Source organism: Scyliorhinus torazame, chromosome 3 (genome assembly GCF_047496885.1).
Source record: "Scyliorhinus torazame isolate Kashiwa2021f chromosome 3, sScyTor2.1, whole genome shotgun sequence".
Classification (NCBI taxonomy): Eukaryota; Metazoa; Chordata; class Chondrichthyes; order Carcharhiniformes; family Scyliorhinidae; genus Scyliorhinus; species Scyliorhinus torazame.
In genome coordinates, this window is record NC_092709.1 from 144,615,920 (window position 1) to 144,641,391 (window position 25,472).

The following is a 25,472-nucleotide window of genomic DNA, read 5'->3' on the forward strand; positions in this document are numbered from 1 at the left end:
TTGCTTGAGTGGTCTGTGGGATAGGAAATCTGTTTGCAGTTCTCTCACCTCTTCTATAGCCCAGGAGTTAAGAGGAAAATTGTGAAGGCCTATCTACTCTTCAAACTGATAGCTCATTCTGAAGCAATTTGAGAAATAACCTGCATCTGTCCTAATGTTTACTGGTCAATTCCGCATTGTTACATTGTTTATGAACTGAACAATTGAAGGGACCCCATATTCAATACAATGATTCTTCAGTAGGAAAACCACGTGATGCGGGTGTGGGAACACCAGCTTTTCCACAGGCTCTGGCACCACACACTTTATAATCCGCCTTTTACCTTATTGCCTGACACAGGTTTGCCGAACCCATGATCCATCATTTGATGTTATGTCCCTGGAAGACTTCTGGATTAATAATGGTGAGAATATGCCGAAAAACATGAAGAATTCTGGCGATAAAAGGTGCCTTTTTAATGTGGTGACTTGATGATTCTCGAACGGTCTCCGGACCCAGCACACACTGAGTCCTTGGAGGCGCTGAAAGTGTGACTGCCAACATTATCCAAGTTATTGACCAGAGCCTCGGTGTGCTGACACAAAGTCTAAGTGCTAATGAAGCTGAGTTCCAGAATACCAATAAAAGACTTGATGAAATGGAGGAAAGAATCGAGAATGTCAAAAATGTTGCTTCTTCTGCTGAAGCTCATATTCAATCCTGGGAAAACCAGCTATGTGGCATGTTAGAAATCCTGGAAGATTTGGAGAACTGAGGTAGGAGAAAGAGACATTGGTCTGCCTGAGGGAGTGGAGGGTAAGGTTCTTGTTAAGTTCTTTGAGACCTGCCTGCCATGTTTTCTTGGGCTGGATGTGAAGGCTGGGGCGTTTCAAATTGGAAAGGGAGCACCACATCCTGTCCTTGAAGTCAAGAACAATCAACGTCCCAGACCCATCATCATTCACTTCCATAATTTTAAAGGTCGTCAGAAGGTGCTAGAGGCAGTGAGGTGCAGGGGGACCTGGCTCCATGATGGAGTGAAGATTTCCTTATTCCAGGGCTTTTTGGTGGCAACACAGCTGAAGCATCGAGGCTTTGATCAACTTTGAAGGCAACATAAGGCAGTTGGAATGAATCATGCCATGCATTATCCTGCGATCTGAAGTGTTATCCGACGACTCCTTTATGTCTTTCGATTATCTGACTACTGCGTTAAGTCCTCGAGGGGCAGGGAATTGGACTGATATTCTGCAGCTCTGGATCCTAAAATACTCAAAAACTCTAATCTGGACTTTCTCCCTATAATGCTGCTGTTTGTCTGATTTAGTCATTTATCCTGCTGAAGGGAGACATTAATATTCGAGCACTGTAATGAATGTCGTTTTCTGGTTCTTGGATGTTTTGGGGACTATTATTATCCTTATGCATGGTAGTTCAGCTGCATGCTTGTTATCCGTCGTCTTTTCATAATGTTTGTGCATTAATCATGGCAGAATCGAGTGGTGCCATTGCCGATAGGTGGGTGGTGGACGCAGCTCTTCAAGGGTGGGCTTAAAATGCGGGAGGGGCATTTGTCTTCTTCTCCTTCTTGTTGACGAGATTGCACTCGGCTGGTAATGACAGTATGGCTGTAGGGTAGTCTTACGGGTCCTCACTCTTGTTGAGGAACATCCCTTTAGAATCAGAATCACAGAAAAATACAGCACGGAAGTGGCCCTTTGGTCCATCGAGTCTGCACTGACGCATGAAAAACACCTGACCTACCTACCTAAACCATTGCCAGCACTTGGCCCATAGCCTTAAATGTTATGATGTGCAAAGTGCTCTTCCAGGTTCTTTTTAAAGGATGTGAGGCAACCCAGCTCTACCACCCACCCTGGCAGTGCATTCCAGACTGTCACCACCCTCTGGGTAAAAAGGTTTTTCCTCAAATCCCCCCCTAAACCTCCTGCTCCTAACCTCAAACTTGTGTTCCCTCGTAACTGACCCTCAACTAAGGGTAACAGCTGCCCCCTATCCACTCTCTCTATGTCCCTCATAATCTTGTACACCTTGATCAGGTCACCCCTCAGTCTTCTCTGCTCCAGTGAAAACAACCCAAGCTTATCCAACCTCTCTTCATAACTTAAATGTTCCATCCCAGCCAACATCCTGGTGAATCGCCTCTGCACCTCCTCCAGTGCAATCACATCCTTCCTATAATGTAGCAACCAGAATTACACAGAGTACTCCAGCTGTGGCCTCACCAAAGTTCTTTAGAACTCTAACTTGACCTCCCTGCTTTATCAAGACAAAAACTATGTCATATCATATTGTAAAGGCCAGTGGCAGACTGGAAGATTGGGAAACTATCAAACATAAACAAAGGGATACTAAAAAAGTAATTAAAAAAGTTAAGGTGAATTATGAAAATAAACTAGCACAGAATATCAAAAAGGACAGCAAAAGCTTCCACAGGTACATAAAAGGGAAGCGAGTCACTAATGTTGGCCCATTGGAAGATGAAACTGGTGCGTTAATATTGGGGAACACAGAAATTGCAAAGATGATAATTCAATACTTTGCCTTAGTTTTCATGGTGGAGGACACTAGTACCATTCCTATAGGAATGGGCAATTCAGAGGTAATAGAAAGGGTGGAACTTGGAACAATTAGCAACAATAGGGAAACAATACTCAACAAACTCTTGGGATTGAGGGCAGACAAGTTCCCAGAGCTTGATGGCCTACATCCTAGGGTATTAAAGGAAGTGGCAGCAGAGATTGGTGGATTGGCCATGATAAATTGCCCTTAGTGACCAAAGAAGGTAAGGAGGGGTTATTGAGTTACGAGGATAGGGTGGAAGTGAGGGCTTAAGTGGGTCGGTGCTGACTCGATGGGCCAAATGGCCTCCTTCTGCACTGTATGTTCTATGTTCTATAGTGGATCCATTGGTTATGATATTCCAAAATTCCATGGACTCGGGAAAGGATCCAGTGGATTGGAAAAATGCTAACGTAACGCCCTTATTCAAAAAGGGAGGCAGGCAGAATGTGGAAAATTACAGACCAGTCAGTTTAACATTTGTTGTTGGAAAATTGTTAGAATCAATTATCAAGGACATAATATCAGGACATTTGGAAAGCCAAAGCGCTATCCATCAGAGTCAGCATGGTTTTATGAAGGGAAAATCATGTTTGACTAATTTGCTTGAGTTCTTCGAAGATGTAACAAGCAAAGTGGATAATGGGGATCCTGTAGATGTGGTATATCTGGACTACCGGAAGGTGTTTGATAAGGTGCCGCACAGAAGGTTAATTCACAAGGTGAGATCACATGGGATTAGGGCTAACTTATTAGCTTGTAGAAGACTGGCTGATGTACAGGAGACAGAGAGTTGGGATAAATGGGTCTTTTTCTGGATGGGGGATGGCAAGATGTAATTAGTGGGGTGCCACAGGATTCGGTCCTTTTGCCCCAGCTATTTACACTCTATATTAACGGCTTAGATACAGGGACAGAATGATCTATAGCCAAATTTGCAGATGACACAAAAATAGGTGGGACAGTAAGTTGCAATAAGGAAATAAGAACCTCACAAATGGATATATAGATGGATTAGGAGAGTGGGCCAAAATGTGGCAGATGGAGTTTAACGTGGATAAGTGTGAGGTCATGCATTTTGGTCGGAAAAATGGAAAGGCAACTTATTATCTAAATGGGGAGTGACTTGGGGTGCTCTGATGCAGAGGGATCTGGGTATCCTCGTGCATGAGTCACAGAAAACGAGCATACATGAACAGCAGATAATAAGGAAAGCAAATGGAATGTTGGCATTTATAGCAAAAGGAATTGAGTACAAAGGTAAAGAAGTCTTGTTGCAACTATACAAGGTATTGGTAAGACCGCACCTGGAGTATTGTGCACAGTTTTGGTCCCCTTATTTGAGGAAAGATGTAGTGGCATTGGAGGCAGTTCAGAGGAGGTTCACTAGATTGATTCCAGAGATGAGGGGTTTGTCATATGAGGAGAGATTGAACAGTTTAGGCCTATACTCTCGAGAGTTTAGAAGAACGAAGGGAATTCAAATCGAGATATACAAGATGTAAAAAGGTATGGATAAACTAGACATGGAGCAGATGCTTCCTCTTGTGGGGCATTCTAAAATGAGAGGTCATAACCTTAGAATAAGAGGTAGTAAATTTAAAACAGACTTGAGGGGGAAGCTACTTCTCCCAATGGGTTGTGAATCTGTGGAATTCGCTACCCCAAAGTGCGGTGGATGTAGAGTCAGTGAGTAAGTTTAAGGAGGAGTTGGACAGATTTTTAATTGGTAATGGATTGAAGGGTCATGGAGAACGGGCAGGACAGTGGAGTTGAAGCCAGGATGAGATCAGCCATGATCACATTGAGGGTGTTAGGCTCGGGAGCCTAAATTGCTTACTCCTGCTCCTAGGTCACGTGTTCTAGGGAGGGGATGCTCTGGCTGATTTTGCAATCCAGCTCTTGGTCTGTAACATTGTAGGTAGCAGATAAGGAACATATCAGCCATGATAAAATGGCAGAGCAGTCTGGATGAGCCAAATGGCCTAATTCTGCTCCTATATCTTATGAACTCATAAGTTATATATGTGCAGCACGGTAGCATTGTGAATAGCACAATTGCTTCACAACTCCAGGGTCCCAGGTTCGATTCCGGCTTGGGTCACTGTCTGTGCGGAGTCTGCACATCCTCCCCGTGTGTGCGTGGGTTTCCTCCGGGTGCTCCGGTTTCCTCCCACAGTCCAAAGATGTGCAGGTTAGGTGGATTGGCCATGCTAAATTGCCCTTAGTGTCCAAAATTGCCATTAGTGTTGGGTGGGGTTACTGGGTTACGGGGATAGGGTGGAGGTGTTGACCTTGGGTGGGGTGCTCTTTCCAAGAGCCGGTGCAGACTTGATGGGCCAAATGGCCTCCTTCTGCACTGTAAATTCTATGAAATGATTTATGGAATGTATTCCTATGGAATTCCTGATATCTGTGATCAGTTCTAAATCTGATTTATTTCATAGAGTGTGAGACTCCCCATCTTAAATTTATAGGCTCCATCTTAGAATCCCTGCAGTGAAGGAGGCCATTCCGCCCATCAAGCCTGCACTGACCGTTTGAAAAAGGACCCCACCTAGGTCCACCTCCCCGCCACCCCATAACCCCACCTCACCTTTTGGCACTAAGGGGCAATTTAGAATGGCCAATCCACCTAACCTCCGAATTGTTGGACTGTGGGAGGAAACCAGAGCATCCGGAGGAAACACACGCAGACAAGGGGAGAATGTACAAACTCCACTCGGACAGTCACCCCAGTCGGAATTGAACCCAGGTTCCTGGTGCTGTAAACTAGCAGTGCTAACCACTCTGCTGCCCCTTGTCTGACTTGCTCCCGTTGCGCTTTCCATGAGCCATATTGCAAGTCTTGATCTCAGAATAAGTGAAGGTGTGCAACCTGAACTGTTATCCTTGCATACTATTTAAAAAAAAATATATATATTTATTAAGGTTTTTTAACACAATTTTTCTCCCTTACAAACAATAACCCCCCCCCCGTAACAAAATAACAAGAAATCGCACAGAGCAAGATATATACATGGTGAAAACGATATGTTACATAGCTTTGTACATTAGCTCTCTCCCGCACGTGCCAGTTTCCCCACCCCTTCATGGTATCTCTTGCTCATCCACCCTCCCTGGCAATCCCCCATCCCCCCCCGCCCCCCCAGGGTTGCTGCTGCTGCTGACCGACTTTCCTCTAACGCTCCGCGAGATAGTCTAGGAACGGTTGCCACCGCCTGTAGAACCCCTGCGCAGACCCTCGCAAGGCAAACTTAATCCTCTCCAGCTTTATGAACCCAGCCATGTCGTTTATCCAGGCCTCCAGGCTGGGGGGCTTCGCCTCCTTCCACATTAGCAAGATCCCTCGCCGGGCTACTAGGGACGCAAAGGCCAGAATGCCGGCCTCTTTCGCCTCCTGCACTCCCGGCTCGTCCACTGCTCCAAATATTGCTAGCCCCCAGCTTGGCTTGACCCAGACTTTCACCACCTGAGATATTACTCCCGCCACCCATCTCCAGAACCCCTCCAGTGCCGGGCATGACCAAAACATATGGACATGGTTCGCCGGGCTCCCTGAGCACCTTCCACATCTGTCCTCCACCCCAAAGAACCTACTCAACCTCGCCCCTGTCAAGTGCGCTCTGTGAACCACCTTAAATTGTATCAGGCTGAGCCTGGCACATGAGGAGGAGGAATTAACCCTACCTAGGGCATCAGCCCACAGACCTTCCTTAATCTCTTCCCCCAGCTCCTCCTCCCATTTACCCTTCAGCTCCTCTACCAACGCTTCCCCCTCTTCTTTCAACTCCTGGTGTATTGCCGACACCTTGCCCTCCCCGACCCATACACCCGAGATCACCCTGTCTTGAATTTCTTGTGCCGGGAGCAATGGGAATTCCCTCACCTGTCGCCTCACAAACGCCCTCACCTGCATATATCTAAAGGCATTTCCTTTATCTCGAACTTCTCCTCCAGTGCCCCTAGGCTCGCAAACGTCCCGTCAATGAACAGGTCCCCCATTCTTCTAATCCCCGCCCAATGCCAGCTCTGAAACCCCCCGTCCATCTTCCCCGGGACAAACCGGTGGTTACCCCTGATCGGGGACCACACCGAGGCTCCCATTGCACCCCTGTGCCATCTCCACTGGCCCCAGATCCTTAGCGTTGCCGCCACCACCGGGCTAGTGGTGTACCTTGTCGGCGAGAGCGGCAGCGGTGCCGTCACCAGCGCCCCCAGGCTCGTTCCTTTACAGGACGCCATCTCCATCCTCTTCCATGCCGCCCCCTCTCCCTCCATCACCCACTTGCGGATCATCGCCACATTTGCTGCCCAGTAGTAGTTCCCTAGGTTTGGCAGCGCCAACCCTCCTTGGTCCCTATTGCGTTCCAGGAACCCTCTCCTTACCCTCGTGGTCCTATTCGCCCACACAAACCCCATTATACTCCTACCTACTCTCTTGAAAAAGGCCTTGGTGATCACGATGGGAAGGCACTGAAACACAAACAGAAACCTCGGAAGGACCACCATTTTGACCGACTGCACGCTACCCGCTAGCGAGAGCGGTAACATGTCCCATCTTTTGAAGTCCACCTCCATTTGCTCCACCAACCTCGTCAGATTCAGTTTATGTAGGGCCCCCCAACTCCTGGCTATCTGGATCCCCAGATACCGAAAGCTCCCCTCCGCCCTCCTCAGCGGTAGGTCCCCTATCCCTCTTTCTTGGTCCCCTGCCTGTAATACAAAGAGCTCACTCTTCCCTACATTGAGCTTATAGCCCGAAAACTCCCCAAACTCCCTTAGAGTCTGCATGACCTCCACCATCCCCTCCATTGGATCCGCCACGTACAGCAACAGGTCATCCGCATAAAGCGACACCCGATGCTCTTCTCCCCCTCGGACCACTCCCCTCCATTTACTAGACTCCCTCAATGACATGGCCAAGGGTTCTATCGCCAAAGCAAACAACATGGGAGGGGGGACAGGAGGCACCCCTGCCTCATCCCTCGGAACAGCCGAAAGTACTCCGACCTCCGCCGGTTCGTCACCACACTCGCCACCGGGGCTCTGTAAAGGAGCTTAACCCAAATGATAAACCCTCCCCCAAACCCAAACCTACGCAGCACCTCCCAGAGGTACTCCTACTCTACTCGGTCAAAGGCCTTCTCCGCGTCCATAGCTGCCACTATCTCCGCCTCTCCCTCCTCCGATGGCATCATTATCACGTTTAAGATCCGCCGCACATTAGTGTTTAATTGCCTGCCCTTTACGAATCCGGTCTGGTCCTCGTGGATCACCCCCGGGACACAGTACTCGATCCTCGTGGCCAGCACTTTTGCCAGCAACTTAGCATCCACATTGAGGAGCGAGATCGGCCTGTACGATCCACATTGCAGTGGGTCCTTGTTCCGCTTTAGGATCAACAAAATTGTCGCTTCCGACATTGTCGGGGGCAGGGTCCCCTCCTCTCTTGCCTCATTAAAGGTCCTCACTAGTAGCGGGGCCAACAGGTCTACGTACTTCCTGTAGAACTCCACCGGGAACCCATCCGGTCCCGGGGCCTTCCCCGCCTGCATACTCCCCAAACCCTTGCTCAGCTCCTCCAACCCTATTGGTGCCCCCAAACCAGCCACCTCTTGCTCCACCATCCTCGGGAATCTGTTGGTCTAGGAAATGTCTCATCCCCTCTTCCCCCGCTGGGGGCTGGAATCTGTACAGCTCTTCATAGAAGGCCTTAAATACCTCGTTTATTTTCGTCGCACTCCGAACCGTGGCTCCCTTTCCATCTTTGACTCCCCCTATTTCCCTCCTCTTACGGAGCTGGTGTGCCAGCATCCGACTAGCCTTTTCCCCATACTCGTAGGTCGCCCCCTGCGCCTTCCTCCACTGTGCCTCCGCCTTCCCTGTGATCAACAGGTCAAACTCCGTCTGGAGCCGTTGTGTTTCCCCAAGTAATCTCTCCTCCGGGGCCTCTGCATACCTCCTGTCCACTCCCAAAATCTCCCCCACTAACCTCTCCCTTTCCATGCCCTCTGTCTTCTCCCTATGAGCCCTGATGGAGATTAGCTATCCCCTGATCACCACCTTCAACGCCTCCCATACCACCCCCACCTCCCCGTTGTCGTTGGCCTCCAAGTACCTTTCGATGCACCCCCTCACCTTCCCACACACCACCTCATCTGCCAGCAGTCCCACATCCAGCCTCCACAGCGGGCGTTGGTCCCTCTCCTCTCCCAGCTCCAGTTCCACACAGTGCGGGGTGTGATCCGAAATGACTATGGCCGAATACTCCGTCCCCTCCACCCTCGGGATGAGTGTCCTGCCCAGAACAAAAAAATCTATCCGGGAGTAGGCTTTACGCACATGGGAGAAAAAAGAAAATTCCCTGGCCTGCGGCCTTGCAAACCTACATGGGTCCACTCCCCCCATCTGATCCATAAACCCCCGTAGCACCTTGGCTGCCGCCAGCCTCTTTCCAGTCCTTGATCTGGAGCGGTCCAGTGCTGGGTCCAACACTGTATTGAAGTCCCCTCCCATTATCAGGCCTCCTACCTCCAGGTCCGAAATGCGCCCCAACATGCGCTTCATGAATCCAGCATCATCCCAGTTGGGGCGTATACATTTACCAACACCACCCACGTCCCTTGCAACCTATCGCTCACCATCACATATCGCCCTCCATTATCCACTACGATAATCTTGGCCTCAAATGACACCCGCTTCCCCACCAATATTGCCACCCCTCTATTCTTCGCGTCCAGTCCCGAGTGGAATACCTATCCTACCCATCCCTTTCTTAACCTGACCTGGTCCGCCACCTTCAGATGTGTCTCTGGGAGCATGACCACGTCTGCCTTCAATCCCTTTAAGTGCGTGAACACTCGAGCCCTCTTCACCGGCCCATTCAGGCCTCTCACGTTCCACGTTATCAGCCGGATTGGAGGGGCTCTCACCCCCCCCCCCCCCGCCGACTAGCCATCTCCTTTTCTAGGCCAGTCCCGTGTCTGCGCATCCCTCACCCTCCAGTCCCCCAGCCAGGGGACCCCCGCCCCGACCACCTCTTCTATGTCCCATTCCCTTTCGGCCAGTGCAGCAGCAACCCTTTCCCCCCCCTCGCTAGACCTCTGTCTAGCTTTTTTGCTCCCCCCATATCACTCCCGTAAGTCAGCTGACACCTGCTGACGCTGGCTTCCCCCGCCGTCCCATTGACCGCCCCGTGTGGGAGTGTCCCAATCAGTATGCGTTACTTCGTTCCCCTTCCCGCCTTTCTCCCCGCGCGCGGGAAAAACCCCGCGCTTTCCAAAGCCTGCCCCGCCCCCTCTGGCGCGCGGCCTTGTCTCTCTCCCCCAGCCCATGTAACATTTCCTGCGCGTGATTGACCCCCTATATACAACAACCATCACACATCAAACCTCAAACATCCCCCCCACCCTCACAAACCCTCAGTTAGAGTCCAACTTTTCGGTTTGTATGAAGGTCCACGCCTCTTCAGGCGTTTCGAAGTAATAGTGTTGGTCCTTGTATGTGACCCACAGTCGAGCTGGCTGCAGCATTCCGAATTTCACTTCTTTCCGGTGCAACACCGCTTTGACCCGGTTGAAACCCGCTCTCCGCTTTGCAACCTCCGTACTCTAGTCCGGGTAGATTCGGATCTCTGCAATGTCCCACTTACTGCTCCGCTCCTTCTTGGCCCATTTCAGGACCCTCTCTCTGTCCGTGAACCGGTGAAATCTCACCACAATCGCCCTTGGCGGCTCATTTGCCTTGGGCCTCCTCGCCAGCACCCGGTGTGCCCCGTCCAGCTCCAGCGACCTCCGCGCCCATCATCGCCCCAAGCATCGTGCTCGCCTATGCCCCGGCATCAGCCCCCTCCACTCCTTCAGGGAGACCCAGGATCCGCAGATTCTTTCTCCTCGACCTGTTCTCCAGGTCCTCGAGTCGTCCCGCCCACCTCTTGTGTAGCGCCTCGTGCTGCTCTACTCTCACCGCCAGGCCCAAGAGCTCGTCCTCATTCTCGCTGACTCTTTTCTGTACCTCCTGGATCTTTACCTCGTGGGTCTTCTGGGTCATCCCTAGTCCTTCAATTGCCAACAGCATAGGCGCCAGCATCTCCTTGCGCGGCTCCTCGAAGCAGCCCTTGATGAACTCCTGCAGCTCCGGCCCACACTCCACTTTGTCCCCGGCTGCCGCCATTTTGGTTTTTTCCCTCGCTTCTCCCGCTGCTCCAATGCCGCTTTTTTGGCCGTTTCACTTCTGGTCCGGTCCATAAAAGTTGGAGGGGGACCTCTCTCTTCCCTTCCCCACGGGTTGTCTTCGGAAAAAATTCCATTGGGGCTCCTCTAACGAGCCCGAAAGTCTGTAATAGCGGGAGCTGCCGAATCGTGCGGCTTAGCTCTGCATAGCCGCAACTGGAAGTCCCTTTCATACTATTGAGCCTTGTCCTCATTTCCCCCTCAATCTGTAATCCATTATTAATCTGTTATTGGATTGATTCAGTATCCAAACTGGAGGCAATAGTTCCTTAAATATATTGTTCCCAACTTATCCTGTCTTCTATATTTGCCATAATCCTTGACTGTACTGTACTTGTTTTGCATTGTTAATCACTTTCTTTTTTTGTTGCGATATCCTGATAATAAAAGTTTAATTTTTTTTTAAGTCAACCACATTGCTGTGAGTATGGAGTCACATGTAAGACAAACCAGGTAAGGAGGGCAGATTACATCCACTGAAGGACATTAATGAACCAGATACATTTTTACAACAATGGTTTCATGGCCATCATTACAGAGACTAGTATTTAATTCCAGATTCCCATAACGGGAATTCCCGTACCGGCCTCCCCGAACAGGCGCCGGAATGTGGCGACTAGGGGCTTTTCACAGTAACTTCATTGAAGCCTACTTGTGACAATAAGCAAAAAGATTTATTATTTGACTTCAAATTCCACCAGCTGCCATGTGGGGAGAGTGAAAGCTGATCTGGCAAGATGGGATGGTCTCCCTCTGTCACTGGCGGGTCGGGTATTACTGGGCGGCGAATGTGGAGAAGGTGCAGAGCTGGGTCAGAGGGGTTGTTTTCCAGTGGGTCAGAATGGAGGAGAGTTTGTGTAGGGGGTCGGGATTTAAGGGCCTAGCAACAGCGCCACTCCCGATGGCCCCGGGGAAATACTCAGGGAGCCCGGTAATAATAGCTTCATTGAGAAGTATACACTTGTCAGGAGAGAACAAGTTTAACTATGCTGCCCCCAGTTAAAAAGCCTGCAGATTTCATTAAGCAAAAGATGATCAAGGTCAGAGTTGAACTGTTTGTATGACTGTCTATTAGTTAGAAAAATAATCATTTAGCAAGCTATCCTGAAGAACACATAAAACACATCCCGTTTACAAACGGTAGATGTCTTGGTTCTCTCACCATATTGGAATTACTAAATTGAATATGGGGCCACTTCAATTGTTCAGTTAGTAAAAGTTGTGGAACAATAAAGTAGGCAAAGTCACCACAGTCCCAGATGACCAAAGACTGCTTTCCCCTTTGACGGTGAGAGCTGACTGGTGGTGATTTAACCTGAGGATCACCACACCTCAGGGGAGGGGCAAGGTAGAGAAGGCATGAATAACCTCAAACAGTACGGGAATTGAACCTGCGCTGTTGTTTAAGTCAGTGTTCTTCAAAGTCGGGAGCGCGACCCGCGGGTGGATCGCGGGCGAGTGTCGGGTGGGTCGCGGAGACGTTGTCCGTGGCACTCCTGATCGCGCAAATCCCTGCGCAGCAGCCGGCTTTTCATAACGCCGGCTGCAATCGGCCGCAAACATGTTAAAAAAAAGATTTGGCCGCATTGCGCATGCGCGCACGATGACCGGGCTCACATGCGCAGTGCGGCCGCTATTTTTTTTAAACGGTTGCAGCTTTTTGTTTTACAAGTTCTGTAGTGGTTTTTATTCATTTATTTTATTCATTTATTTTTTTTACAAGTTCGGGGGGGGTTATTTGATAATATTTTACAGGAAAATAATTCAGAACTTTGGACAAACGGAGACTCCATACTTTCCGACACCAGAAGGCTTCACCTTCATCCAACAGGTTCCATTGGAGGAGCGTGTACGAGGGCCAAAGGGACCCAAAACCATTTCCTCCATTTCTGTCAGCAGCAAACAAGGTAAGAGAAAATAGTGGGGCACGCAGGTTGGCCGGCGTGGGTCGCGAAGGTCGGCCGGGTTGGGTCCCGAAGGTTGGCCGGTTGGTAAAAATGGGTCCCCGGAAAAAAAGTTTGAAGAACACTGGTTTAAGTTGTGGTCCAGTGCTAAATTGACAAATACATATTAGGAAAGATGCAGGTTCTTTCGCCAGATGCTTTTGAATGAGCTTCAATTTGAATAGCAGGTAAGCCTTCACAATTTTCTCAAAACCCCTGGGCTATAGAAGGGGTGAGGAAAATGTGACCAGATTGCCATTCCGAAATGATATTCAGTGATTTTAAAGACATGAGCTATGGGTAACAGTAGTCTTGATTAGATTTAGATTTATTGTCACGTGTACCAAGGTACAGTGAAAAGTATTGTTCTGCGTACAATCCAGGCAGATCGTTCCAGGCATGAAAAACATAGGACTGAGATAGAGGACATAGGACTATAGAGTTTAACAGTCAGTCATTATTCACTGTCTATGTTTACAGATGAAGAATGGGCACATAAATACATTATTGGATTATAACCCATACCCATGGAACCGAGTACAAGTCACTGCCTGCAGGAAAGGAAAAGATAAAATTAGAGGCATTTAACCTGCAGATAATTGGTGTGTACCGTAAGGCGCCTAGACCTTAACGTGAATTAGGGCCGTCTTTGGTTTGGAGCATTACAAAATTATAATATAATCATAATTATAATTAGTGTGTTATATTTGAGTTAAACATTGTTGGAGCGGGGACTTCCGGGTGCGGCGATGACCAGCTAAGTCGCACGTTTCGGCAGCTCCCGGTGGAAAGGACTTTTGGGCTCTGGATAGGAGCCCCAACGGCAATTTTAACAGCTAAAAACACTGTGTGGTAAACCAGAAGGGAATCCCCCCTGGACACGGATGGAAAAAGGAGAGGAAAGTGGCCGGATTGCGGTGGATCCGCTAGAGCAGCGGCCAGGAAGGCAGGCACAAAGCAAGATGGCGTCGGAAGGAGGCAGTTTAATATGGGGCCCTGACCAACAAGAGTTCCTGCGGCGTTGCGTGGAAGAACTTAAAAAGGAGATGAAGAAGGAGCTGTTGGCCCCGATATTACAGGCGATTGAAGGGCTAAAGGAGGAGCAAAAGACCCAGGAGCAGGAGCTTCGGGTCGTGAAGGCAAAGGCTGCTGAGAATGAGGACGACATACAGGGCCTGGTGGTGAAGACAGAGATGCATGGGGCACAACACAAAAGGTGTGTGGAAAGGCTGGAGGTGCTGGAGAATAATGCGAGGAGGAAGAATTTAAGGATTCTTGGTCTTCCCGAAGGTGCAGAAGGGGCGGACGTCGGGGCATATGTGAGCACGATGCTGCACTCGTTAATGGGATCGGAGGCCCCGACGGGCCCGTTGGAGGTGGAGGGAGCCGATTGAGTTATGGCGCGAAGACCGAGGGCTGGAGAAATTCCTCGAGCCATAGTGGTGAGATTTCTCCGATATAAGGACAGAGAGATGGTCCTCAGATGGGCAAAGAAAACTCGGAGCAGTAGGTGGGAGAACGCGGTGATCCGCGTATATCAAGATTGGAGTGCGGAGGTGGCGAGAAGGAGGGCAAGCTTTAATCGGGCCAAGGCGGTGCTGCACAAAAGGAAGGTTAAATTTGGAATGCTGCAGCCGGCAAGACTGTGGGTCACACATCAAGGGAAACACCACTACTTTTAAACGGCAGAAGAGGCGTGGACATTTATTGTCGAGGAGAAACTGGAATAAGCGGGCTAGAAAAAGAACGTTTGGGACAAAGTGGTGGGGCGAATATGTGGGGTGAAGAGGGGGAAAAGGGGGAAGAGATGATTTCCCAAGTTGTTAATCCTGCGACCCTGTAACTTTTCTCTCTTCCCCATGTCGTGGGGGAGGGAGGGAGGGAGGAGGAGGAGCTGGGGGCGCCGGCCATTGGGGGCGGGGCCAAATGGGAAGCGCGGGCTTTGTTCCCGCGCTATGGTAATCATGGCGGGAACAGGGAAGCAGGAAGGAGGGGGCCTCGCACAGTGGGAGCCGAGGTCACGGGGGGGAAGCCGAGGTCGGCCAGAGTTTGCTGACTTCTGGGAGCAACATGGGGGGTGCAATTACGCTAGTGAGGGATCTAGCGGGGGGGTGGGGGGGGGGGTTAACTGGGTTGCTGCTGCTGGGGAGAAGGGGGAGCTGGTATGGGGTGGGGTGGTCGGGACGGGAGGGCGCCGTTGGGGGGAGATACGGCTACGTGGGAACCGGGTGAGGAGCTGGATTGAAAAAGGAGATGGCTAGTCGACAAGGGGGGGGGGGTAAAAGAGCCCCCCAACCCGGCTGATCACGTGGAATGTGAGAGGGCTGAACGGGCCGATAAAGGCACGGGTACTCGCACACCTAAAGAAACTTAAGGCAGATGTGGTTATGCTGCAGGAGACGCATCTGAAACTGATAGACCAGGTCAGACTACGCAAAGGATGGGTGGGGCAGGTGTTTCATTCGGGGCTAGACGCAAAAAACAGGGGGGTGGCTATACTAGTGGGGAAGCGGGTAATGTTTGAGGCAAAGGCCATAGTGGCGGATAGTGGGGGCAGATACGCGATGGTGAGTGGCAAATTGCAATGGGAGGCGGTGGTCTTAGTGAACTTAGTCGATTTCGGCGGGAGAACAGCTGGTGAGTCAGTTTCAGCGGGAGCATTGCGGAAGGAGGTTGCTGGGAGGTAAGTCAACCTTTAAAAGCACTTGTCTTTGCAGGGGCAGGCCAGTCGATTTCGGCGGGAGAACAGCTGGTGAGTCAGTTTCAGCGGGAGCATTGCGGAAGGAGGTTGCTGGGAGGTAAGTCAACCTTTAAAAGCACTTGTCTTTGCAGGGGCAGGCCAGTCGATTTCGGCGGGAGTGGAGCTGGCTGGTTAGTCAATTTCAGCAGGAGCTGAGAATTTTTCTTTTATTTTTAAATTAGTTTTTTAGGCGGGAACAGGAAGTCCACCCGCGGACGTCTGGGAAGACCCTCACCAATAAATTCTGGTGGAGAGGAAACCCGAGACACTACACGTGTAGTGTCTCCCACCCGCCCTCCTCCTCCAACCTAATAATAAAACCCATTGGTGTGAGGTAAGTACCATATTTTATAATATTATTATTTTTTATAAAAATTTAATTTAGTTGTTAGCCAGATCTTGGTAGAAAGTTAGAGGAATGGCAGGGAAGGGAGTGCAATGTTCCTCCTGCAGGATGTTTGAGGTGAGGGATGCAGTTAGTGTCCCTGCTGATTTTACCTGCAGGAAGTGCTGCCATCTCCAGCTCCTCCAAGACCGAGTTAGGGAACTGGAGCTGGAGTTGGAAGAACTTCGGATCATTCGGGAGGCAGAAGGGGTCATAGATAGCAGCTTCAGGGAATTAGTTACACCAAAGATTGGAGATAGGTGGGTAACTGTAAGAGGGACTGGGAAGAAGCAGTCAGTGCAGGGATCCCCTGCGGTCGTTCCCCTGAGAAACAAGTATACCGCTTTGGATACTTGTGGGGGGGGGGGGACGTACCAGGGGTAAGCCATGGGGTACGGGCCTCTGGCACGGAGTCTGTCCCTGTTGCTCAGAAGGGAAGGGGGGAGAGGAGCAGAGCATTAGTAATTGGGGACTCGATAGTCAGGGGCACAGATAGGAGATTTTGTGGGAGCGTGAGAGACTCACGTTTGGTATGTTGCCTCCCAGGTGCAAGGGTACGTGATGTCTCGGATCGTGTTTTCCGGGTCCTTAGGGGGAGGGGGAGCAGCCCCAAGTCGTGGTCCACATTGGCACTAACGACATAGGTAGGAAAGGGGACAAGGATGTCAGGCAGGCTTTCAGGGAGCTAGGATGGAAGCTCAGAACTAGAACAAACAGAGTTGTTATCTCTGGGTTGTTGCCCGTGCCACGTGATAGTGAGATGAGGAATAGGGAGAGAGAGCATTTAAACACGTGGCTACAGGGATGGTGCAGGCGGGAGGGATTCAGATTTTTGGATAACTGGGGCTCTTTCTGGGGAAGGTGGGACCTCTACAGACAGGATGGTCTACATCTGAACCTGAGGGGCACAAATATCCTGGGGGGGAGATTTGTTAGTGCTCTTTGGGGGGGTTTAAACTAATGCAGCAGGGGCATGGGAACCTGGATTGTAGTTTTAGGGTAAGGGAGAATGAGAGTATAGCGGTCAGGAGCACAGATTTGACGTCGCAGGAGGGGGCCAGTGTTCAGGTAGGTGGTTTGAAGTGTGTCTACTTCAATGCCAGGAGTATACGAAACAAGGTAGGGGAACTGGCAGCATGGGTTGGTACCTGGGACTTCGATGTTGTGGCCATTTCGGAGACATGGATAGAGCAGGGACAGGAATGGATGTTGCAGGTTCCGGGGTTTAGGTGTTTTAGTAAGCTCAGAGAAGGAGGCAAAAGAGGGGGAGGTGTGGCGCTGCTAGTCAAGAGCAGTATTACGGTGGCGGAGAGGATGCTAGATGGGGACTCTTCTTCCGAGGTAGTATGGGCTGAAGTTAGAAACAGGAAAGGAGAGGTCACCCTGTTGGGAGTTTTTTATAGGCCTCCTAATAGTTCTAGGGATGTAGAGGAAAGGATGGCGAAGATGATTCTGGATATGAGCGAAAGTAACAGGGTAGTTATTATGGGAGACTTTAACTTTCCAAATATTGACTGGAAAAGATGTAGTTCGAGTACAATAGATGGGTCGTTTTTTGTACAGTGTGTGCAGGAGGGTTTCCTGAAACAATATGTTGACAGGCCAACAAGAGGCGAGGCCACGTTGGATTTGGTTTTGGGTAATGAACCAGGCCAGGTGTTGGATTTGGAGGTAGGAGAGCACTTTGGGGACAGTGACCACAATTCGGTGACGTTTACGTTAATGATGGAAAGGGATAAGTATACACCGCAGGGCAAGAGTTATAGCTGGGGGAAGGGCAATTATGATGCCATTAGACGTGACTTGGGGGGGATAAGGTGGAGAAGTAGGCTGCAAGTGTTGGGCACACTGGATAAGTGGGGCTTGTTCAAGGATCAGCTACTGCGTGTTCTTGATAAGTATGTACCGGTCAGACAGGGAGGAAGGCGTCGAGCGAGGGAACCGTGGTTTACCAAGGAAGTGGAATCTCTTGTTAAGAGGAAGAAGGAGGCCTATGTGAAGATGAAGTGTGAAGTTTCGGTTGGGGCGATGGATAGTTACAAGGTAGCGAGGAAGGATCTAAAGAGAGAGCTAAGACGAGCAAGGAGGGGACATGAGAAGTATTTGGCAGGAAGGATCAAGGAAAACCCAAAAGCTTTCTATAGGTATGTCAGGAATAAGCGAATGACTAGGGAAAGAGTAGGACCAGTCAAGGACAGGGATGGGAAATTGTGTGTGGAGTCTGAAGAGATAGGCGAGATACTAAATGAATATTTTTCGTCAGTATTCACTCAGGAAAAAGATAATGTTGTGGAGGAGAATGCTGAGCCCCAGGCTAATAGAATAGATGGCATTGAGGTACGTAGGGAAGAGGTGTTGGCAATTCTGGACAGGCTGAAAATAGATAAGTCCCCGGGACCTGATGGGATTTATCCTAGGATTCTCTGGGAGGCCAGGGAAGAGATTGCTGGACCTTTGGCTTTGATTTTTATGTCATCATTGGCTACAGGAATAGTGCCAGAGGACTGGAGGACAGCAAATGTGGTCCCTTTGTTCAAAAAGGGGAGCAGAGACAACCCCGGCAACTATAGACCGGTGAGCCTCACGTCTGTAGTGGGTAAAGTCTTGGAGGGGATTATAAGAGACAAGATTTATAATCATCTAGATAGGAATAATATGATCAGGGATAGTCAGCATGGCCTTGTGAAAGGTAGGTCATGCCTCACAAACCTTATTGAGTTCTTTGAGAAGGTGACTGAACAGGTAGACGAGGGTAGAGCAGTTGATGTGGTGTATATGGATTTCAGCAAAGCGTTTGATAAGGTTCCCCACGGTAGGCTATTGCAAAAAATACGGAGGCTGGGGATTGAGGGTGATTTAGAGATGTGGATCAGAAATTGGCTAGCTGAAAGAAGACAGAGGGTGGTGGTTGATGGGAAATATTCAGAATGGAGTACAGTCACAAGTGGAGTACCACAAGGATCTGTTCTGGGGCCGTTGCTGTTTGTCATTTTTATCAATGACCTAGAGGAAGGCGCAGAAGGGTGGGTGAGTAAATTTGCAGACGATACTAAAGTCGGTGGTGTTGTCGATAGTGTGGAAGGATGTAGCAGGTTACAGAGGGATATAGATAAGCTGCAGAGCTGGGCTGAGAGGTGGCAAATGGAGTTTAATGTAGAGAAGTGTGAGGTGATTCACTTTGGAAGGAATAACAGGAATGCGGAATATTTGGCTAATGGTAAAGTTCTTGAAAGTGTGGATGAGCAGAGGGATCTAGGTGTCCATGTACATAGATCCCTGAAAGTTGCCACCCAGGTTGATAGGGTTGTGAAGAAGGCCTATGGAGTGTTGGCCTTTGTTGGTAGAGGGATTGAGTTCCGGTGTCGGGAGGTCATGTTGCAGCTGTACAGAACTCTGGTACGGCCGCATTTGGAGTATTGCGTACAGTTCTGGTCACCGCATTATAGGAAGGACGTGGAGGCTTTGGAGCGGGTGCAGAGGAGATTTACCAGGATGTTGCCTGGTATGGAGGGAAAATCTTATGAGGAAAGGCTGATGGACTTGAGGTTGTTTTCGTTGGAGAGAAGGTTAAGGGGAGACTTAATAGAGGCATACAAAATGATCAGGGGGTTGGATAGGGTGGACAGTGAGAGCCTTCTCCCGCGGATGGATATGGCTGGCATGAGGGGACATAACTTTAAACTGAGGGGTAATAGATATAGGACAGAGGTCAGAGGTAGGTTCTTTACGCAAAGAGTAGTGAGGCCGTCGAATGCCCTACCTGCTACAGTAGTGAACTTGCCAACATTGAGGGCATTTAAAAGTTTATTGGATAAACATATGGATGATAATGGCATAGTGTAGGTTAGATGGCTTTTGTTTCGGTGCAACATCGTGGGCCGAAGGGCCTGTACTGCGCTGTATTGTTCTATGTTCTATGAACGTATATGCCCCGAACTGGGATGATGCCAACTTTATGAGGCGTATGTTAGGACGTATCCCGGACCTAGAGGTGGGGAAGTTGGTAATGGGTGGAGATTTTAATACGGTGCTGGACCCAGGGCTGGACAGATCGAGGTCCAGGACCGGAAGGAGGCCGGCTGCAGCTAGGATGCTTAAGGACTTTATGGAGCAGATGGGAGGAGTAGACCCCTGGAGATTTAGTAGACCTAGGAGTAAGGAGTTTTCGTTTTTCTCCTATGTCCACAAAGTTTATTCACGGATAGACTTTTTTGTTTTGGGAAGGGCACTGATCCCGAAGGTGACGGGGACGGAGTACACGGCTATAGCTATTTCGGATCACGCTCCACATTGGGTGGACCTGGAGATAGGGGAGGAAAAAGAACAGCGTCCACCCTGGAGAATGGACATGGGATTATTGGCAGATGAGGGGGTGTGTTTAAGGGTGAGGGGGTGTATTGAAAGGTACTTGGAACTCAATGATAATGGGGAGGTTCAGGTGGGAGTGGTCTGGGAGGCACTGAAGGCAGTGGTTAGAGGGGAGCTGATATATAGATATATAGGGCACATAAAGGAAAGCAGGAGGGTAGGGAAAGGGAGCGGTTGTTGAAAGAACTTCTGAGGGTGGACAGACAATATGCGGAGGCACCGGAGGAGGGACTGTACAGGGAAAGGCAAAGGCTACATGTAGAATTTGACTTGTTGACTACGGGTAATGCAGAGGCACAATGGAGGAAGGCACAGGGTGTACAGTACGAATATGGGGAGAAGGCGAGCAGGTTGCTGGCCCACCAACTGAGGAAAAGGGGAGCAGCGAGGGAGATAGGGGGGGTGAGAGATGAGGAGGGAGAGATGGAGCGGGGAGCGGAGAGAGTGAATGGAGTGTTCAAGGCATTTTATGAAAGATTATATGAAGCTCAGCCCCCGGATGGGAAGGAGAGAATGATGTGCTTTCTGGATCAGCTGGAATTTCCTAAGGTGGAGGAACAGGAGAGGGCGGGACTGGGAGCACAGATTGAGACGGAGGAAGTAGTGAAAGGGATTGGGAGCATGCAGGCGGGGAAGGCCCCGGGACCAGACGGATTCCCAGTTGAATTCTATAGGAAATATATGGACTTGCTGGCCCCGCTACTGATGAGAACCTTTAATGAGGCGAGGGAAAGGGGGCAGCTGCCCCCGACTATGTCAGAGGCAACGATATCGCTCCTCCTAAAGAAGGAAAAAGACCCGCTGCAATGCGGGTCCTATAGGCCTATTTCCCTCCTGAATGTGGACGCTAAGATTCTGGCCAAGGTAATGGCAACGAGGATAGAGGATTGTGTCCCGGGGGTGGTTCATGAGGACCAAACTGGGTTTGTGAAGGGGAGACAGCTGAATACAACTATACGGAGGCTGCTAGGGGTAATGATGATGCCCCCACCAGAGGGGGAAGCGGAGATAGTGGTGGCGATGGATGCCGAGAAAGCATTTGATAGAGTGGAGTGGGATTATTTGTGGGAGGTGCTGAGGAGATTTGGCTTTGGAGATGGGTATATCGGATGGGTACAGTTGCTGTACAGGACCCCGATGGCGAGCGTGGTCACGAATGGACGGGGGTCTGATTATTTTCGGCTCCATAGAGGGACGAGGCAGGGATGTCCTCTGTCCCCGTTATTGTTTGCACTGGCGATTGAGCCCCTGGCCATAGCATTGAGGGGTTCCAGGAAGTGGAGGGGAGTACTCAGGGGAGGAGAAGAACACCGGTTATCTCTGTATGCGGATGATTTGTTGCTATATGTGGCGGACCCGGCAGAGGGGATGCCAGAGATAATGCGGATACTTGGGGAGTTTGGGGATTTTTCAGGGTATAAATTGAACATGGGGAAAAGTGAGTTGTTTGTGGTGCATCCAGGGGAGCAGAGTAGAGAAAGAGGATTTACCGTTGAGGAAGGTAACAAGGGACTTTCGGTACTTGGGGATCCAGCTAGCCAAGAATTGGGGTACATTACATAGGCTTAATTTAACGCGGTTGGTGGAACAGATGGAGGAGGACTTTAAGAGATGGGACATGGTGTCCCTGTCACTGGCAGGGAGGGTGCAGGCGGTTAAAATGGTGGTCCTCCTGAGATTCCTTTTTGTGTTTCAGTGCCTCCCGGTGGTGGTCACGAAGGCTTTTTTCAAAAGAATCGAGAAGAGTATTATGAGTTTTGTGTGGGCCGGGAAGACCCCGAGAGTGAGGAGGGGATTTTTTCAGCGTAGTAGGGACAGGGGGGGGCTGGCACTACCGAGCCTAAGTGAGTACTACTGGGCCGCCAATATTTCAATGGTGTGGAAGTGGATGGGAGAAGAGGAGGGAGCGGCGTGGAAGAGATTGGAGAGGGCGTCCTGCAGTGGGACTAGCCTACAAGCTATGGTGACGGCACCGTTGCCGTTCTCACCGAAGAAATACACCACAAGCCCGGTGGTGGTGGCTACATTGAAAATTTGGGGGCAGTGGAGACGGCATAGGGGAAAGACTGGAGCCTCGGTGCGGTCCCCGATAAGAAATAACCATAGGTTTGTTCCGGGGAGAATGGATGGGGGATTCGGAGCATGGCAAAGAGCAGGGGTAGCACAATTGAGAGATCTATTCGTAGATGGGACGTTTGCGAGTCTGGGAGCGCTGACGGAAAAATATGGGTTGCCCCAAGGGAATGCACTTCGGTATATGCAACTGAGGGCTTTTGCGAGGCAACAGGTGAGGGAATTCCCGCAGCTCCCGACGCAGGAGGTGCAGGATAGAGTGATCTCAGAGACATGGGTGGGGGATGGTAAGGTGTCGGACATATATAGGGAAATGAGGGACGAGGGGGAGATCATGGTAGATGAGCTGAAAGGGAAATGGGAAGAAGAGCTGGAGGAGGAGACTGAGGAGGGGCTGTGGGCTGATGCCCTACGTAGGGTAAACTCATCGTCCTCGTGTGCCAGGCTAAGCCTGATTCAGTTTAAGGTATTACACAGGGCGCATTTGACTGGAGCACGGCTCAGTAGATTTTTTGGGGTAGAGGATAGGTGTGGGAGATGCTCGAGAAGCCCAGCGAATCACACCCACATGTTCTGGTCATGCCCGGCACTACAGGGGTTCTGGGTGGGGGTGGCAAAGGTGCTTTCGAAGGTGGTGGGGGTCCGGGTCGAACCAAGCTGGGGGTTGGCTATATTTGGGGTTGCAGAAGAGCCAGGAGTGCAGGAGGCGAGAGAGGCTGATGTTTTGGCCTTTGCGTCCCTAGTAGCCCGGCGCAGGATATTGTTAATGTGGAAGGAAGCCAAACCCCCGGGTGTGGAGACCTGGATAAACGACATGGCAGGGTTTATAAAGTTAGAACGGATTAAGTTCGTACTAAGGGGTTCGGCTCAAGGGTTCACCAGGCGGTGGCAACCGTTCGTCGACTACCTCACAGAAAGGAAGAAGACAACAGCAGCAACCCAGGGGGGAGGGGGGGGGGGGGGGAGGAATCGGACGGACTCTCAGGGATGTTATTGTATATGTATACGCACTTGTTTTAGGTAATGTATATTGGACTGTTGGATTGTATCTTTGGAGAGTATTTATTTTTGACCAGGCAGTTGCCATTTAGTTTGGTTTTTGTTTCTGTTCATATATTATTTATTTATTTGTTTAAAACTGGCCACTGTTATTTATATTGCTTTATTGTTGTTTAAAAGAAACACTATGTACTGTTATGTTTGGCCAAAAAATCTTGAATAAAATATATTTTTTTTAAAAAACATTGGTGGAGCACAGCAACTGGCAGTACACACCATTGATTAGACTTTTCCATATACTCTTTCAGCTCAATAATCCTAACTTTTTTGAAGTGTGAACTAACAACACCATGGCCAGGGCCTGAGATATTAGTGAATGGCAGAACCAACGTGCCTCTCCCTAAACATTAAGATTTAAGAACTGAGAAAGAAACAGTGGAACAATAGAGAAGGGTCCATTCAGGTACAGAGATTGCAACATGGATGGCTGGATAGATTGGATTAAGAAAAAGAAACAGAGAAAATAAGAAAAATAAATCTAAAATCTGACAATTTTAAATCTCAAAGAATTTACTATATGCTGGAATGAGACTGAATATTTTAAATTGTTTCCTTTCTGAGTCATTGTATTAACAATGTTCGAAGGTACGTGCACTCTTAATTAGCAACCTAACTTTCTGCAGTGAGTTTAATAGGCAATTATTGTGAAAATCTAGCAAGCTCTTAGAAATAATGGGGTAGCTCAGGGCGAGATGCCGTGGCTAAGGGCAAGACGTCACGTGTAGGGCATAATTACACCAGCATGTTCTGGAGCTTTGCAATTCATGCTGATATCTCTTTATCCCCTGAATTGCTTAGCTGCTTGCTAAATCACTGCTGCTGCATAGGTCATTCCCTTCATTTAGGTATTAAATTTTAACTGCTGTTGGGAATAGTGATTGTGAGATTGTTGTCCTCAGATTTGTTTGAGGTCAGCATCTGAATTTAAACATGTAAGCGTCTCTGTGTTATAAAAACTCATGGGAAGATCAATTTTCAGAAGAGAAGCACTTAAAAAAGCACTTACTTTCAAAGTGGACAATTCCATCGATTTGATCAATAAATCCATTCATTCGCCCCTCAGTGATCATCTGAGAGGCAATTTTTTCTGCCTAGTGGGAAAATAAACAAAAGGAACCAATTAATTCAAAAGCAAAATACTGCAGATGCTGGAAATTTGTAATAAAAACAAGGGGGAAAAAATGTTCAGCAGGTCAGGCAGCATCTGTGCAAAGAAACATAGAGTTAATACTCCAGATCGATGACCTTTCATCAGAAGTGAAAAAATATAGAAATATAAGAGTCTTAAACCAATGGAAGGGGATGGGGAGAGGGGAGGGACAGGAAAAATAAGAGAAGGTCTGTGATCAGGTGGAGTGCAGGGGAGACAAATTAACAAAATATTTAATATAATAATCTTTATTGTCACAAGTAGGCTTACATTTACACTGCAATGAAGTTACTGTGAAAAGCCCCTAGTCGCCACATTCCGGCGCCTGTTCAGGTACACGGAGGGAGAATTCAGAACGTCCAATTCATCTAACAGCACATCTTTCGGGACTTGTGGGAGGAAACCGGAGCACCCGGAGGAAACCCACGCAGACACAGGGAGAACGTGCAGACTCCACACAGACAGTGAGCAAGCCGAGAATCGAACTTGGGACCCTGGAGCTGTGAAGCAACAGTGCTACCCACTGTGCTACCAGTGCTGCCCAATATTTCATGATGCAACAGCCAAAGAGAGGGGTCATGAGTATGACAAAGAAACAAAGGTTGTATCCGAATGAAGGACTATATAGCAGCCATATAAAAACAACATGAAGGGATAAAGAAAGAAACAAGGCAATACCAAGCCAGAAAACCAAAAAAGAAACAAAAAGTAGAACATGACAAATGCAGAGATTATGATCTAAAGTTGTTGAACTTGATGTTGAAGCCAGAAGGCTGTACAGTGCCGAGTTGGAAGACAAGGTGCTGTTCCTCAAGCTTGCCTCGAGCTTCATTGGAACTCTGTAGCAGGTCATGGACAGAAAGATCAGCATGGGAGCAAGGTGGAGAATTAAAATGTCAAGTAACCAGAAGTTTGGTGTCATACTGATGGACTGAGCGTAGGTGTTCTGCAAAGCAG

General features: G+C 49.3%; 1 protein-coding gene across 4 annotated transcripts in view; it reads right to left on the bottom strand.

The window, feature by feature from the left end:
* Positions 1 to 25,472, bottom strand: part of cops4 (COP9 constitutive photomorphogenic homolog subunit 4 (Arabidopsis)) — a 158,135-nt gene that overhangs the window by 5,947 nt on the left and 126,716 nt on the right. For all 4 annotated transcript variants that reach the window (XR_011940182.1, XR_011940181.1, XM_072496347.1 and 1 more), the window contains one exon: positions 24,372 to 24,456. Coding sequence is in view for 2 of the 4 variants with exons in the window: in XM_072496347.1 (XP_072352448.1) it covers positions 24,372 to 24,456 (85 nt within the window). In the remaining 2 variants the exon portion in view is untranslated. The remainder of the gene's footprint in view (positions 1 to 24,371; positions 24,457 to 25,472) is intronic.